Source organism: Choloepus didactylus, chromosome 1 (genome assembly GCF_015220235.1).
Source record: "Choloepus didactylus isolate mChoDid1 chromosome 1, mChoDid1.pri, whole genome shotgun sequence".
NCBI lineage: Eukaryota > Metazoa > Chordata > Mammalia > Pilosa > Megalonychidae > Choloepus > Choloepus didactylus.
This window is the reverse complement of record NC_051307.1, coordinates 23001790-23019919: the sequence shown is the minus strand read 5'-3', so window position 1 is coordinate 23019919 and position 18130 is coordinate 23001790. Positions and strand designations below refer to the sequence as shown.

At 37.0% G+C, this 18130-nt stretch overlaps 1 protein-coding gene across 3 annotated transcripts in view; it reads right to left on the bottom strand.

The window, feature by feature from the left end:
• Window positions 1–1641: 1641 nt before the first annotated feature.
• Window positions 1642–18130, bottom strand: part of ADAMTS5 (ADAM metallopeptidase with thrombospondin type 1 motif 5) — a 48429-nt gene continuing 31940 nt past the window's right edge. The window contains exons 4-9 of one of the 3 annotated variants that reach the window (XM_037832942.1): window positions 15863–16146; window positions 14293–14476; window positions 13416–13591; window positions 11633–11808; window positions 11359–11447; window positions 5068–5224 (exon numbers count right to left, since the gene is read on the bottom strand). In XM_037832942.1, the coding sequence (XP_037688870.1) occupies window positions 5202–5224; window positions 11359–11447; window positions 11633–11808; window positions 13416–13591; window positions 14293–14476; window positions 15863–16146 (932 nt within the window). In that variant the 3' untranslated portion in view covers window positions 5068–5201. Of the gene's footprint in view, window positions 5225–5509; window positions 5930–11358; window positions 11448–11632; window positions 11809–13415; window positions 13592–14292; window positions 14477–15862; window positions 16147–18130 lie in introns of those variants that run through there. The other 2 variants (XM_037832949.1, XM_037832936.1) reach the window with 2 other exon arrangements.

Here is an 18130-nt window from a genome sequence, read left to right as displayed (position 1 = left end):
AGTTAGTGGAGCCAGGAGTTAAGGGCCACAAACACAAACATGTTGCTGAAGTACTAGGATATTAGCAGAGTGCAGTTACTGGATTAATTAGTGTGTATATTTCAATCCTATTCCTTTAACCAACATCTTTATGATAACATGTTCCTTTATCTTTTCCATAAAACCAGCACTGATAATTACAGTATCATGGCACCATAAAGACATTTGCCATATTGAATACTGAGCAGCTATGAACACCGTCTGCACTTGTGTTTCTTTGCTGACTTAGACGCAATTTTATATTTCAATATGTTCTTACGCATTAATCAAATAGAACACAACTATGTTTTATAGCCTGGTATGTTTCATGATGATATAACTTGATAAAAGTCATTTCTGTAACTGATGCAATCAGAAGGCTGTTGGAGATTTTTTTTTAGTGGAGTAGTCAGCTATGTTGAACTTCCTGTTGCACAATCTAAGGCTACAAATTGTTGGTAAATGAGAATAATAATGAAGAAAACATACAAGCTCCTTTTCAGTGTGTCTAAGTGGTAAATCACCTTGAACTTGATTCTATTGTAGCTTTACATTTCTGTACTGATGGTTATTTTATTTTGTAACTTCAAAATGTTTCATAAACAAAAGGTGTTTTTATAGCCTCAAGTTTAATGAGAAATGGGTTATTAATATGCACTAATCATACCAATGAACTTGCACACTCAACCATAAAGTGGTAGCAAAGCTTGGCCATTATCAAATTCAATCATATTTCACAGACAGTGAGCTGTGAGTCACGGCACAAGTCCTGGACTACTGAATGTGGCTGCTGTCCTCACCTAACCATCGCAATGACCCTGTTAACAAGGAGGAAGTCGCTAGGGAACCACCAGGACCACAGACTGATCTGGTTAATTGTGCTGTGATTCCAAGGGTGCTGTGGCTTATTGCTATCAGCCAACCATGAAGTAACAGTCAGAGGCAAGCTGATGTTATCAGAGGTGTCCCTGATGGTCCCACGTCCTCATAACACTTTAGGAGATTCATTAGTAATAGTAAAAAGTCACACTCCACCAGTGGACACCCAATATTTGAAGAAATAGCTATGACTGCTTTTAGCATCTGAGTCAGAAAAATCTAAATGGTTTGAGCTCATCTACAGAGTTCTACAGACACTAGAGTAAATGATATTAAGGAGTGTTTCCAAAGGAGCAAGAGAAAATATTTGCTTTTGTTATAATTTATATCACTCAGCGGATATGTGTATAAAAATTTCATGTCATACATCAACAAGTTCCTTGTCTAAGTTTATCAGTGAAGCAGAAAAGACCTGATTGTGGTCCTAATTGTGTTTTAGCGTCTCTGAGAAGCTTTCAGGCTATTTATGTATCCAAGTTTAAAACTTGGCCCTTATTTGATTGAAAAAGCATTTTTCTTATCTGTGACTTGAAAAAATTAACATTAATGGGACTTGAAAGACCTATTAACATAACAACAAGTACTGAACACTACTTCTCATGAAAGATTAAATTTAACATTTCCTCAGAAAGGAAAATGGTAGTATCAGAATAAGGATACACGTGGAGTATATACATATACACTTGTTTCACGCAGAAAGTTTTCTGTAAAAAAATACAAAAGCAACCAGTGCTGTATATAATGTAAACTCACAAAGTGTACTTTATACACAAACATGAAGCATAAATTAAAAAGTAGTACAACAGCAAAACACTTTAAATATAGAAGAATTTGCACATATTTTTGTTAAATAAGAATAAATAATTTTTCACACAAATTCACATACCAGTTGCAAAAACAATAAATTACTTTTTTTCAGTGTTGCAACTTTTTTTTTCTGTTTGTGATTAATCCCTTCTTAGTTTAATGTATAAAACTGTTTCCACAGGAAGGCAAAGGAAGTTGGATTTCCTGACTAAAGTAATTCAACATTTTCTACTCTAGAAGAAGTAAATGCTATTTTATTCTGGGCTCCCATTTCACTTAATGAAAATTTATTCTGGAGTCTCCTTTTTGTAAGTGAGGCTACATTTTTACCAACTTGAGCCTTTTCAGATAACCTATTATTTTTTTCTTTTGGGTAAGTAGCCTCTAGCATCTTGAATTCAAGTTATTTTTTATTCAAGATGCAATTGTGGGAAGGTAAAAGGCACAGTCCAAAGCTGAACTGGACTGAATTAGATTAAGTTACAGGGGATTCTCCCTTTGCTTATCATTCTTTTTTAGCCACTGACCACTCCATTTGTTGAATTTCAGTTTCTTGTCTATTTCATTTTTCTCAGGAGTTTTAGTCATACATTCCTGAGTCAATCTACTGATACCTGTAATGGGAAAAAATACTGGAGAAAACTCCTTAACAGAATGGAATAGTGGTTTATTTGTTCTAAGCTCTCTAGGATTTTTTCAATGAGAAGTGCTAAGACCTCATTTTCTTTTGAAGCAAAAATAATACCAATCATTGATAAATCATACTAGATAGCTATGCATACAGTATTGAGAAGCAGTGTGAAATACAACTATTTTTACTGTTCAGTTGGTTTTTTTTTAAGGTTGCTGTGAATATAACCATAAAAAAAAAACAAATAAATAAATTTTGTCATATTTGGATTATTTGATTAGCATTATTTTGAAAATAGTGAAAAGTAATGTTAGCCTCTCTATTAATTCTTTCGGCACAGGCCAAACAGCTGGTGTGATGGATTTTTTGGATGAAGTTATTCTCACTGATTTGATATGTTTTGCTCCCTGCTCTTAGTGTCTGCTGACCTCCATCAAATGTCAGTTATCAGTCTCAGCTAGGCCTCATTTCTTTAACTGGCAATTTATTAAGAAAATAGTTACCATGTTTAAAACAAAGCCAGTCTATGAAAAGTCAAAGCATGGTTATGAACCTTGTAAAACAATTACTTTTTTTACAAAATGATTTCTTAAGAAATTATTTGAACATCGAGCCACCAATCTCTTAGCCCACTGAAATGAATGTGATATCGAAACATCAATTACATAATTCTTTTTATATTAAAAATATTTTATGATAAAAATAAAATACTATGAGCTTAAGGTAACTCAGACAATGGTTCCCTGACATTCTTACATGCAAATCTTTAACAACAGGCACATTTGGTATGATTGCTGTAAAATTTTACAAAAACAATTGGCTCTGTGATGTTTCCAAAGATAAAGAAATCCCAACAAAATGAAACACTTTTAGATTTTCTGAGATATGGGGTGGGGAGATGCAGTTTAGCTGTCTAAAAAGAGAATTTTACGTGTATGATTATAAAAATATTTCACTGTCTAACTATTCAAACTAATAACACAGCTAGGCAGGCTATGGAAATAAAAGTAAGAAACTTCCCCCAAATCATCACATGTCATCACTCAAACACTTACTAGTGACAACTCCATGCTTTCCAATTGGGAAAAATCTTTAGTACAAGATGATCTACTTGCATCTTTTTTTTCCTTTTAAGTGAATTATTGCCCGTGGCGTGGAAACAGTCTTATTCGTTAATGATAACCACTTCTAGAGATGGCTAACTAGCAAGTGTTCTTTAATATTCCTATTAAACTAAGTTAACAAGAAGTACAAAACACTGTAGTTCTTACAGAGCCCTCGAACCAAACAAACAAGCGGAAACAAATACATTTTAAAGGCTTCTTGGTAAGAGGTACACCAGTGTTAAAGGTAATGAACATGAGAGAAAAGTTTTTGCTGTGCGTTTTGTTTATATATTACACATTGTGAAAGAGAAAGCAGTTGTGAAAATATATATTGAAAAGATCATGAAATTCGCTTTTTTTTCCTTTTAAATTCTGATGCAAGAAACGAATTTTTATAGTCTCAAATACTGCTAACCTACACACTGGCAAACATGATGTTTATATCCTAATTATGCATTAATTTGGCTGGCTGCCTGAAAAAGTACAGGCAGTCAAAGGACTTAAATAAATGGACCCATGTATATATTTAAACGACAAGAACACAGAGATCCTCTTTCTTTTGAGAATTCCTCAGAAGATACTTGCTGTCAAAATGGTTTTTGACTAAAATTTTATCTCCTGTTGTCAGAAAGTATACTAAATCTTATTAAAACAGCAGCAAGTTCTTAATTTCCAGTAAAATATCCACAGCTCTTTCTGGAAACTGGAAGGAGTTGAAATAGCTGCAGACCTACTTTGGTCAAACACTTTTTTATAGAAATATAATTTTCTTTAATAGAACCAAGTGATATAAAGTGACATACCAAGGGAGAATATATTTACAAACAGTAAAAATAAGCTACTGTGCATCAGGGTGAAAATGATTACTATGTCTTAAAAGACATTCTGTAAGAGGTAGGTGACAAGGGGGAGACTTCTGCCATATTCAAATGTCCCTTGATTCTACATTCATCAGTGTTATTTTCATTCTTGTAGGTCCAGGGGATGCTGAATAACTCCCAAGTCTTTTTTACAGTCCAGGGTCACCATTGTCACATGAAGCAGTGCACATTTTCATTTGGTCGCAGAGAGCAGATTCTGCCCATAATTTGACTCCTGTTGACAATGACACTGAAGCAGGACTTTCTGTGCTTTCGGTAGACCTCCCACTCACCACGACTGTATCAGTGATGAATTATCCAGTTATCTTTTTGCCCAAGGTCATATAACGACAGGCTAGCATTTCTTTAGCAAACACTGCTTAAATGCAGAAGGCCTCTGAGAGAGAAGACATCCTTTTGCTAACTTCCGGTTTTCATCCTGGCACTGCACCGTCCTGGTGTGCCAGCCCATGTCACAGGTCCGAGAGCAGGCCAGCCATGGGCCTGTCACCCACTGCAGCTGGGAAGTGTGCGATCCCACTTTATTGCTGCCATGGCTAGTGACAGAGTTTAGTTTCGGAGTGGACTTCTTAGGAACGAAGAAACTGTAACGGACATCTAAGGCTTTAGTTGGGTCTGTTGCAAGAATCTGCACGATGAGAATCTCCTTTGTGGCTGAGTAGCCCATCCCATGTAAGAAGTCATCCCTATGGCTCCAGCCGCTGTAGTTCATGACCGTTCCATTGATGTCAATGATCGTTTCTGAAGTGGAGATCATGTACTTTCCATTGATAAGGTACTCACCGTTTTTCTTTTTTAGGGCTAAGTAGGCAGAGAATCGGTTCTGGTCTTTGGCTTTGAACTGTCGGACTTTTATGTGGGTTGCCCCTTCGGGTATCCTCACAACGTCTGTGTAACCCTTACTGGGAGCAGGGAGGTCCACAGAGAAGAGAAGGAGAGAGCAGTGCAGAAGAAGAGAGAGAAGGAGAGAAGAAGAGGGGTGTGGGAGAGAATGAATGAAAATAAGTAAACACAAGAAATGGGTAATCAAATTGAAATACCCTAAAAGTCTTATCTTCATGCAAAGTTTTAACATAGTTGAGATTACTTTAAAATTGGCTGTAAAATTAATTTTATGACAAAATAAAATTGCAATTGGACTATCACACTGTATATATTTTTAGTGAGATGTTCAAATTTAGGATAATGTTAGCAACCAGCCTTTATTTTAAAGATTTACACAAACTTCATTGAAAGATGTGTACAAATATTGCCATCCTTATCAAATGCTATCATCTTTTCAGAGCTATTTTGTCTTCTTTCTGGCACACGATGGAATATATGTAAGCACAACCTAACAAAAATCTGTCCTCACATAATCTCACAGAAATCTTTAAAGTAGTGGGTTCTCAAACTTGGGTGAACATTAGAATTACCTGGGGATTGTTTAAAAATTCCAAAGCTCAGGCCACACCCCACACCAATTCTGTCCCCACCTTCCAGTATTTTTGGAACTTCCCACAATGCCCCAATGCAAAGGCTAGCTTGGGAACCATGAATACAATTATCTATTTGATTGTAGAAAAAGTAAAGGCTGTGTTTCCATTTCTACTGGAACTCAAGATTTCCTGGGGCAAGACACAAAATGGAACATAAAATTATGTAACTTGGTAATGACAGTTTAATACTGTCATTAAAACAAAAACATAATCTTTAATTCCTTAACAAACTTTCTTAAATGCTTTGTGCCCATGGTTCATGAAGCATTATGGTAGATTGAGGGAGGTTTACAAGTGGGTCTCAAATAAGACAAGATGTTTTACAATCTATTATATACTCAGGAAAAGGGACAAAGGCAGAAATAAATATTAGAGATGAATACCCAGAAGCCTGTGGAAAATGGCAGCATAGAAATGCTAATTAAGCACCAAGGGTCTATACCTGTGAGACAGTCACTTACACTTTCTTATATACCTTTATAAGTAGTTTCATAACAAGATCCCTATATGTTTCATTTTGCTTGTTATTTAAATAGATTCTGTGAAACTGAATTATCTAATTTCAAACTCTTACTCAAGGGAAGAGGTTATGGGTAACTAACTGAGTTATATGCTAAAAATCCAAGTGTGTTGTCCTGCTTGGAGCTTTTCCTCTGAAGTGGAGAGGGGGCTCATCCACAGAGAAGCCCCCTGCCTACTCAGCATTTAACCTATGGTGATTGGCAAACAGGTGTCAGCACCTCCTATAGTGGTAACAGAGAAGATGCAGTGCTGTGTATGTTGCTTATTTGGTCCAACATGATTTTGTTATATTTATTTTTGTAATACATTATGGATTAACTTTCTAATGGGAATTTTTTAAAGTATCTAACATAAACAGATGATATACAGCCCTAAAATGGTTTTGTACCAAGGCAGGAAAGATGTTGGAGGCAGTCCCTCATCTTATACAAAAAGAATATAATGTGGAGATATATTAAAATATTTAGATAAGTTCACTCAGGAACTCATTAGTGGCAGTGCTAGGCTTAGAAGCCAAGTGTCTTGATCCCCAATGTGTTCCTTCCACCATGTCACCGTGACCAAAAAATCCTTACCCCTGCTATTCATACTTTATAAGGTTAAATGAAAATAAATGCTGGATGATGTCCAGAGTCTAAATTATACCAAACTGCATGTAAAGAAAATAAACAATAATGGGTAGAGGAATCAGGCAAGAGATCTTTTTTTAAATTATTACTTCCTCTTTCTTTAGAGTCTGTCTCATATTCCTGAGAATCTGTGGGGCTCATCAGCACTGCAACAGGTTTTCAAAATGCACTTCATAAGACACTGGTAAGTATGAGGAGTAAGGTCCTGATTTCTTCAATGTCATAGTGAAATAGTACCCTCTTAGTATTCCTTCTTTATCTTCTTTGTACCCAGCTTGGTATCATTTATATTCTGGGCATTAATCAACTTGCCTGGCTACCATAAATGAATGCAACTGTTTTCATGTAACTGTTATAATTTATGCCTGGCAGGGCAAGAGAATCTTGTTTTGTTCATGGCTATCTCCATAGTCCTAAGAACAGTTCCTGATGTGTCATGGAAGCAACATTTTTGTGGGGGCAGTGAGACCCCTGTCACTTCCTCCCCCACCAAACAAAATCTGTGACATAAAATCTGTGAAGGAAAACAGAGTGGGGTAAGGAGATGGAGAGGCAGAGGTGGGAGAAAGGGCCTCCTATTCACTCAGGGTATACAGAGAAAGCCTCTCTGGGGAGGTGATATTTGCCAGACAAAAGAATTCTGGAGGAAGCTTTGTGACCAATTGGGGAAGAGGGTTCCACACAGAGGAAGAGCACATACGAAGCCCCTGGAAGAGGGCACACACTTATCAAGTTTGCAGAGCATCAAGAAGTCCAGTATGGTTGGAGCAGAGCTGGAGAGGGGAACAGTGGGAAAAGAGGCATCAAATCTTTCAGTATCTCCTAGGTTACAAAACAGTCTCGGACTTTGAATTTAAGTCAGATGGAAGCCTGTGGACTGTGTTCAACCAAGGAATGCCATGATCTATTTACATAACAAAGTGATGGTTCTCCTTGCTTTGTGGAGATGACACTGCGGGCCGGGGGTAAGGGTCCAGGGCAATAGCTAGAAGGCTACTGTAAAAGTCCAGGCAAGCCATGAAGATCATTTGTTTGGGAGTGGCAGTGATCGTGGTGGCAAGAGGCAACAAGGTTCTCGGTGTATATTGGAAATTAGACTGATAGGATTTGCTGATGGATAGACAGAGGTATAAGAGAAAATGAAGAGTCAAAGATGACTCCTAAACTCATCTTTTGGGCCCAAGGAGCAGAAGGAATAAGTTGCATTTACTGAGATGAGCATAATTGAGGGAGGAGATAGTCCAAGGTTAGTGTCATATTTGCAAATAGGTTTGAATGTGACAAAATATTTTAATATGCATTATCATATTTAATCCACATAAAAGTCATATCATGTGTCAATAATTAGTATTTTCATTCTACTGTTGAGAAATAGAATGGTAAAGAAATCTTTGAAAGGGACCCTTCAAAGATCACCTAGCTAGTGATTATATATAGCCAGAGTTGGAATGCAACTATTCCAGCTTCAAGTTCAATGTCCTTTATTCCAAATTATAGTAGGCCAAGATAATTTACTCAAGATGCACAAATTGGTCATTTGCACCACATAAATAACTTTGGTCAATTACTTTGCAGGACTTCGGTTGACCAAGATGGCAGTGTAAGTTCTCCAGAGTGCTCCACAGAATATTTGAACAACTAGCAAGAACTAGAAGAATCACTTCTTCCCCAAAAAACTCCAAAAAAAGAAAAAAAAAAAAAAAACAAACACAAAAAACTCACAAAGAGTCACAGTAACTGGGTAAGTGCTCAATCCAGAAAATGTAGCTTGTGGCACACTTAATGGCCCCTCCCCCAGACCCTCATGGGTGCAATGTGGAACCAGCCTGCGCTCCCATTGAGGGGTGCTGGCCCTGTCTGGAAAGAACAGGGTAACCCCTATGCACATACTGGGGTGCTGGGGTGCCTCTATGTCAGTGCCAATCTATCAGGTGGTGGTAGAACCAGGAAACTCATCTCTGGCTCTCCCTCCCAGAACCTGTCCTGCAGAGAGAAGTAGCTTGTGAACTAAAGCAGTGTAAGAAACAATTAAATCAAAGCCGTCTGGTGTAAAGGATTACTGGGATTAAGACAGACACAGGGAGCAGAAAGGGAGCAGTGAGGGAGCAGAAAGTCTATTTCACAGGGAGTAGAGAAGACATTCAGAATCCTGTAAATGGGGGATTTCCTAAGGCCATGAGTGAGCACAAACCCAGAACAAGACACAGGCTCAGAAAAGACAGAAAGGACCCTGAACTTCACCTGTACCTCAGGCTGGCTTTCTGGATAGGAAAGAGAACCAGCCAATTTGCAAAGACTGATTTTTTTTTTTTTTCTTTTTTTTTGCTTTGGTTTGTTTCTTTTAGTAGCTCCTGGCACTCAAGGAAATCTTTGGAAGAGAATGTGGAGAAATAGGAACAACTCGTTTATTGTTGGTGGAAATGTAAAATGGTGCAGCCACCGTGGAAAACAGTTCAGCAGTTTCCTAGAAGGTTAAGTGTAGAACTATCATACAACCTAGCAATCCCTCTTCTAGGTTAAACACCACAAAGAACTGAAAGCAGAGACTCAAACAGATATTTTCACACTGATTTTCATAGCAGAATTAGTCACAATTGCCAAAAGATGGAAGTAATCCTAATGCCATCAGTAGATGAATGGATAAAGAAAATGTGGTATATAGATATACAGTGAGGTATCATTAGGCTATATAAAGGAATGAAATTGTGATAAGGTGACGACATTCATGAACAGTGAAGACATCATGGTTAGTGAAATAAGCCAGACAAATGGATAAATACTATATAATCTCCCTAATACAAAATAGCTAGATAAACAAATTCAGAGTGTCCGAGACTATAATACAGGTTATCAGGGGCTGGGGTGGGGATAGGGAATGGAGAGTTAATGCTTAATCAGTGCAGAGTTTCTGTTTGAGGTGATAGAATGTTTTGGTATGAGATGGTGGTAATGGTATACCACAGCATTGTGAATGCAATTAATACACAGAATTATATATTTGAATGTGGTTAAAAAGGGAAATTTTAGGTTGTATATGTTATTAGAATAAAAATTTAAAAAAAAAAAAAAACTTAGGATTGTACAAAACAGTGAACCCTAACGTAAACTATGGATTGTAGTTAGTTGTACAGTTCTAAAAATATTGTATCAACTGTAACAAAGGTACCACATTAACGCTAAGTGGAAATAATAGGGAAAACTGTGTGAGGGGGTTTATATGTGCTCTGTATTTCTGCATGATTTTCTGTAAATCGATACCTTTTTTAATAATAAATAAATAAGTAAACATCACTTTGCAAGTGGTTATGCTGCAAAGTAGTTGTTGCTATCTTCTATTTCTTCATTTTTAAATGTAATGTTCAATATATAGATAATGGTAATCAATTCAAACAAGTTAAAATTATAAATTTATCATTTAAATGGTGGTTTATAACTTTATATAGGAACAATTCAATGCATATGGTACAAAAGTTATTGTTATGATTATTTTAGAACAGCTTTATTTGTGGTTTGGTTCCTGAATTCCATTCCCTTCCCTGTCCTCCCCACCTCCCCATTTTTTTAAACAAAATGACCTGTGTATCTTATTACCTGAGTTTTAACCTCTGCTCCAGCATTAATCACCTGCGTAAAATTGGGTAAGTCCTAAATTTTCAGTCTTAGTGCCCTCCTTTTGTAAAATGAAGTTTGGACGTGACTATCTCTAAGGTGTATGCACCTTTGAAATGTATGAAAATGCAGGATATAAGATGACTTGACATAGATGGTCTAAGATAATTAGGTGAATAATTATTTCATTAGCAAAAAGGACTACTGATGCCTACTTTAAACTTTAACTCAGAATAAATTCTTCAGCCATGCAATTTTTTAATCATACCAAAGAAAATTTTCCATTTTTTTAATTAACATGGTACTCTCTCATTTTAATAAATCCTTATTGTAAGCTTGGTTTGCATATTACCCTCAAGTTAAAGATAACACAGTGCATACATCAAGAACACACTTATGCAGTATCATCAGTATTAGTGGTTAGACTTTTTAGCTGACTCACTCATCCTATCTGATAGCATAATATTTTATGCCAGAAATCAGTATTTTATAAACTTACATATTTAAAGCATAAGTGTAATATAGAGTCAGAGGAGGAAGAAGGGGCAGATATTACTGTATATTTCTTCATAGGGTAGATATAAACCAGGACAGTTTGCTATAAAATGAGACTGGTGCCCACACCACTGCAATTCTCTTACATTTCGCAACAGAAAATGTTTCCTTCAAGAAAAATACAGCCTAATTAGAATTCGTTTGTAAAGAAAATAGTGGAGGTAGAAATCAGGAATCCTTTCCCAAATTACGTTTCAGGAAATATTGATCTGCAAGAAATTACTAAAGTGGAATGCCACTCACATTTTCTTTTCCGTTTTAGCACCACACAAGACCTTGACCTCCATGGCCAGTCAAGTTTATCTGCTTTCAGAGGCACCAGAGTTTCCAACCTGCAAGCAGAGCATTATTCACATCCTCTCCTTCCCTTCTCATATTCATAATGTGCTACTTGAACCATGTTAGACCTCTCTCCTCAGATAGCTTATGAAGTAATATGAGTCTCCCTCTTTATCAAATTTGCAAGCATCTAAAGCTTTGTTCAATTCATAGAAGGGCAACTGTTGTATCGTATTACCTTTTTTTATTGAAAGTTCCAACAATCTTTGTACAACTGGAGTTGTCTCCTCCACATACGCCACACTTGTCATACTGCAGCTTTGAACCAATCATGCCGTCACAGCCGGTTCGCACACACTTCCCTCGGACACAGACGGAGTTACTGTAAGGCCGACACTCAGTTCCATCCGTCACCTGAATAGTGAGAAACACACCGTCAGGGCGAAATATCTGAGCATTGGTCTGTGGTTCTTTTGGTAAACTAGCAAGTACTAATTTGTGAGCTTTGTGTCTGACTGGGATAGTTGACTGATCAGTAAACAAACAACCGAAGACACAGTTTACAGGAGTATCTGATAAATAAATCTTTGACATCTCGGGGTGATCTGGGGTAAATGTAGGTTGTGCACTTTCCCTTTTTTCTATTTGAGCTTAATTCCGAAAATATTAGTAGATCTGAGATACTCATCTCCATGTCTGAATGCATGTTACTTCCCACGGTATAATCTTTCCTTTTTATGCTGATAGAAACAATCTTTTTACTTTGTGTTTGGAGCTATCACTGGTATAGAGAGCTGAATACGAGCAGGCTCAAGAATGCAGAGATCCTTTCTTGTTGTTGTTGCATAATTGTTATTACAGTGATAAATTTGAAAATCTAAACCTGACATTCAAAACCATGTCGCGGTGGAAAGCATTCCCTATTGTGTGTTGAATTGGCATATACCAAAATAGAGATGAACAGATTAGTGTAGGAAAAGGATGCTGGGACAGCCAGAGGAAAGTACTTATGGAACAGACCAAATATATTCTGAATAAAGGAATTATATGTATATAAAGTTAAAAAGCTGGTTATAAAATACTATGTATGGTGCATGTAACTATATATAAATAATCAACGATATTTTGTATTTATGTATATACCAAACTCTCTCTTTTCAGATATATGTGTGTGTATGTGAGTGTGTGTGTGTATGTGTGTGTCACAACCAAAGTAGGTTATACTTCAAAGGTTAACAGTACTTATGTCTAGATGGTGGTATGTCCAGGTGATGCATTCTGTAATTGCGCTGTAATATTTTAAAAATGGAAATGTACTCTTTCTTTGTAATGATATATATATTTAAAAATTACATAAGTTGAGCATTAGCTTATTTTTCAATAGCATGTCATAAATATCAAACACCAGTTTCAGAGTTTGTTTTACATGTAGCATCTGTGTACAAATTAGATAAATAGTATTTTCAAATTACAAAATACTGGTTTTAAGAAATGAAACTGCTATATATTTTGAAAATGCTCTTCTGTGAAAAACAAGGTATAATTATATACATGTGTTACAATGTGTATAACTAGAAGGACATTGACTCCTGTTAAGGATGGGAGACATTTACAAGTCTGGATCAGAGAACATCTTAAAATCTATCTCCATGAATCATCAAAGTAATCCTTAATTAAATGATAGAAAAATAAGAATGCTTTGTTGCTTTATAATCCCCTGTATAAATGTACTAACTCATTTCGTTTTTTAACAGATAGAAAACACTGGTGCTTTTATGGTTATTTTGAAGTTAAGGTCACACCTCACTTTCCATGACACAGTTACATTTTTAAAATGTTATGTGTTCTGTTTATAAAATAATTTTTATTCATTGTGTAAAGTTTGAAAATATAGGAATTATAGAGATGAAAATAAAAACCCTGCATAATCTTGCCACTCAGAAAATAATGGTTGTTTATATTTGGTATCTGTGATGCCCCCAAGGACGTACACTGTTTCTGGATAGTGAATGTGCAGTTACCTTTGGAGAAAATACCACGTAGTAGCCTGTCCCCTTAGCTCTGCAGGTCAGTTTGCACACGTCCCCTGGCAGGACACCTGCATATTTGGGAACCCATTCCACGAATGTTTTGACTCCTTTTGCATCAGACTGGTATCCATTCTTAGCTTCACACTGCTCATGACGAAAAGATTTACCTAAAAAACAAACATGTTACTATTTTTATTTTATCTGACCTAGAAAACAGACATGTTACCATTATTATTTTATCTGTTTTGAAATGCAGATATATTCCAGTGCATTTGAATAATTAACTTATGATGATGATTATTAAAGAAGCTGTGAGTTTACAGAAAAATCATGCATAAAATACAGGGTTCCAATATACCACCTATTATTAACACCTTGCATTGGTGTGGTACATTTGTTACAACTGATGAAAGCACATTTTTATAATTGTACTATTAACTATAGTCCATAGCTTAATTTAGGGTTCATTGTATTGTCCAGTTTCATTGATTTTTTTAAAATTATTCTAATAACATATGTACTACCTAAAATTTCCCCTTTTAACCATACTTAAATGAACAATTAATTTTAAGGAGAAGATGGGAGCATTTTTTGTGGGACCTCTTTATGCACCACTGTTGAAAACACTATTGAAAGATTTTATCTGTGTATACCCACAGTGATTATTTTCTCCCAATCCCTTGAATACTGCAATTATTTTTCATGAAAAAAATAATTAAATTCCTCCTATATTTGTTATTATTTGCATAGTGGTGAAATCATGCAGTCAAGATTAATATGCCATTTCTCCAGCCTCTCCAATTTATTCCTGCTTGAATACAAACTACACGTGGCACAGGGTGATTGCCGACGCTTGGGAGCAGCGTACCATTGGGGGGACAGGGCATGACATTGCAGGAGCGGTAAATGGCCCTCTTCCCTGTGCAGTAGCGGCCACTATTTCTGGGTGCGGGGTTATTGCAGTGGCGATGGGCAAACTGAACTCCTCCCCCACATGAGCGAGAACACTGGCCCCAGGATCCCCAGGAACCCCAGTTGCCATGGCTAGATGTCTGAAATAAAAAAACAGAAGACAATTCAACTCAGAAGAGAGGAAAATGTTCAAAATGTACATACAGAAATCACTTACATTTGACTACAGAATGGAAATTTCATAATATATACAGTTAAATTTTCAGTGAATTTAACATAGTTATAAGTATTGGGTACCCTGGGAATGAAAAGCCTTTCTAATTCTAAGCAATTAATCTTTCCAGCCTCTCCTGGCACTGGATGATCTTAAAGCTTCACCTTTAGTCCCCAGCGCACTGCAAAAGATTACTTCCTGTTTTCTCTGGGCCATTTTATTCTTATGCCTGCTAATATTGTACATTTCTGTTAAGAACAAGTGAACCATGGTTAACTTTTATCCACTCACCTTGAACCATTAAAGAACTGTATGATGCTAAAGATTCTGCACGATGCTGGGTGTTATTTGATTGCTTTGGCATTAAAGTTTTGTGGTGCTTTTGTTGCCATCACACATGCTGTCCATGCAGACCATCTGCTACATACCTAAAGGGATTTGACCTGGGCTTGTCTTGATACCTAATTAAGATCTCACCCCTTAGAGAAGAAACATGACAGACATTGTTGTGCATTCATTGCATACAGGCATACACGCTCCACAGGAAATGAAGAGTCCTCTTATAAGAGTCTTGGGTCTGTTAGTCTGAAAATATTGCAGAAGGAAGCTGAGCAACTCCAAAAGGAAGAATGCTGCAAGCTCCTTTGCCAAGGGAATGCGGAAAGAACATCCTCTGGCTAACTGCAAGACGGTATCTATGCACATGGTTGTGTGACAGCCTTGAAAAACAGAAGCAATGCTAATATGGCAATGTCCTTTCTGGGATTTTGAAAAACCTGTGCGTGAAAATGAACAAACATTTTGCTCAGGCCTTGAAAATTAAGGTGACCTGAAATTGGCTGGTGTGTGAGGTGGGGGCAGGATCTCTCTGGTGCTGGTGTAGGTTACCTTAGCTCCTAAAGTTAGATTAACTTGCTACAAGGAAAAAGACATGAATCTTTTGGACCTTACCCAGTATGTATAAACACACTGAATATCAGCTCTTCTACAATTCAAATAATTCAGATAAATGTATTTTGATAACTTTAAGAGAAGTCTGAAAGTGATTTCTGGGCCTCAGCTAGACCAAATCTGGGCTATTTACTTGTTAAAGGAGATAGTTGGTAATAAATCCTCTTACCTGCATTTTCCCCCCCAGTATCTGAGTATGTAAAGGCTACTGTGGGTTAAAGATGAAGCTAAAAATAGATCTCTAAAGGAAAGCCATTTCAACTAGGAAATAAAGCCTTCTGATGACAGTACCCACACATGGCAAAGGAATGCACTTCAGATCTTGGGTCCCCAGGCGCTGCGTGACAAGAGAAGCACTTACTGAATAGTATTTTTTCTTGGTTTTGTCCACACATTTGCCCTGCAGGCAAATCCTGCCTTTCCCACAGGGCGTCCCTTCCACGGCCGGCAGCTTCTTGGTCAGACACACCATCTGGCCCTGGCGCACCACCGCGCACCACAGGCGGGCGCAGACATCCATGCCCGGACACACGGAGTACTCGGGCCCGAACGTCAGGTTGCACTGCTGGGTGGCATCATACGTCTGTCCTGGAAGCTCTTCGGGGCCCAGGATCTGCTTTCGCGGCAGGTCCAACAAACAGTTACCTACAAGAATAACCGAGATTGACCCCTCACTGCTCCGTGCTTAGGTTTCAGAACCACTAATATCCTGGATCTAAACGTGAGATTCCCCACCCAGCGGGGGTTGAAGCATGAGGAACAAGTCCATGGTGAGATGCTCTGGTGAAGGGGTTTGGGCAGGGACACGCGCCTATTTGAGTTCCTCAACCTAACTCCCGGATTCCAAGTAGGGGATGTGATTTGGGCTACAACGGTGGAGATGGTTCTAACAGTGGTGTGATTAAATAAAATTACTTTATAATCGTTAGTGATGAAAACTGATATTGTGCCAAAGCACTCAAAGAAATTAGGATGGACCTAAAGGAAATCCAACAGTGGAGTTAATACTTTTGGAAAAAGTAAGTATTTACTATACAAATTTGAGAAACACAGTTCACCCTTGGCCATTTATTTATATACTATCCACCATTTCCGGTTTTCCTCTTTCTCATGTGTCCTTACATGTCCCCTTTCCAATAATCCCAGAAATAATAACCAAGGTGAGACCTCATTCATTCTTTTACTCACAAGCATTTGCTTAGCACCTACGATGCTCAAGGAAACATACCAGGTATCAGGGATACAGGGAGAAAAAAACCCAGTTCTTCCCTCAAAGTCTCCCATTAAAGTGAAAGAGATAGACAAAATAAATTATTTCACCAGACTGATAAGAATTTCAATAAAAAGCCTTCAAAATTAACTGAATGAATGAGTAATGGAAAAGAGAAACTATCTGGTAATGTTGGACCAGGCCAATCTTTTTAATTTTTTTCTCTGTTCTCTTTCCTTTGTGCCTGCTATTTATTGGAATTTGTATTTTTGGAGTATTTGAAGTTTGTCTGCCAAAAAGGCAGAGGAATGATACCAGGGATCAATGAAAGCTGGGACACAAATTGCAAATTCAGAAGCTGAACTCTGCATCACCTTTCCCCAAAAGCTTCCCTAAAAACTCCTGCTCAAAGAGAGTTAACATTGCCAATCTTATTTTGTCAAACACTAGCATGCACATTGCAAATCAGCTTTTGTGTTTTTGTTTCCCTGATTCTAGGATTTATGCACTGATTGTAATTGTACTAAAAAAAAAAAACTAATATGTGTATCCACTTATACTGTTCTTATTACTTTACCTATATTCACTCATTTAGTCCTCATGGAAACCCTATGAGGCTGATTCTATGATTTCCTTTATTTTACAGAGGAAAAAACCAAGGAATTAAAAGATAGGTCACTTACCGAAGGGTCATATAGCTATTAGAGTTTAATGTTCAGAGCCTGTCCTCCCCGTCACATATTATTACACTGGCTCTACTTAGTATATGGCTCGCTTTCTTGTTTTTTGTTTTTTTGTTTTTTTGTTTTTTTTACTAGAGAACAGACTTGTGTAGGGATCCCTTAAATGGTGAATTTTGTGCCTAATAGCAGAAACATACAGTCTAAAGTCTAATCCTGTCTAAACATTAAATGGCTGAATACTCTTGGCTGAGTTAGTTAATCTTTCCCTAATTTATTTTCAAGATCTAGGAAATATTTCTCTCCTCACTGTGATCCTGCAAGGGTAAAATAAGCTAACAGTGATATAAAGGGAAGCAGAAAAATCCAAAACAGATGATTGGCGGTACTATGCCTGACATATTTAACAACCTTTTAAACATATTAGAATCATTCTTTTATTCAATGGAAGAAAATCATATTCAAGTCCTACTTTCCACTGCAAAATAGAATATTCAGCACATTTTAAGAATACTGCAATGTTTTAAAACTACATTCAAGTTTCTTCAAAGAGCATACCTTAGCATTTGTCCATCTGTGATGGAGGCATTATATGAAAATGACCAAAGAGCAAAGTTCCTATTTAACTTTTGAGCCAGAACGTTTGAAGAGGTAAAGCTTCTTAACGCAAGCCAGGAAAAGCATTAAAAAGAAATGTGCAGTCAAAGAGAACTTTGGAAGAAAAACATCGAGTTAAAAG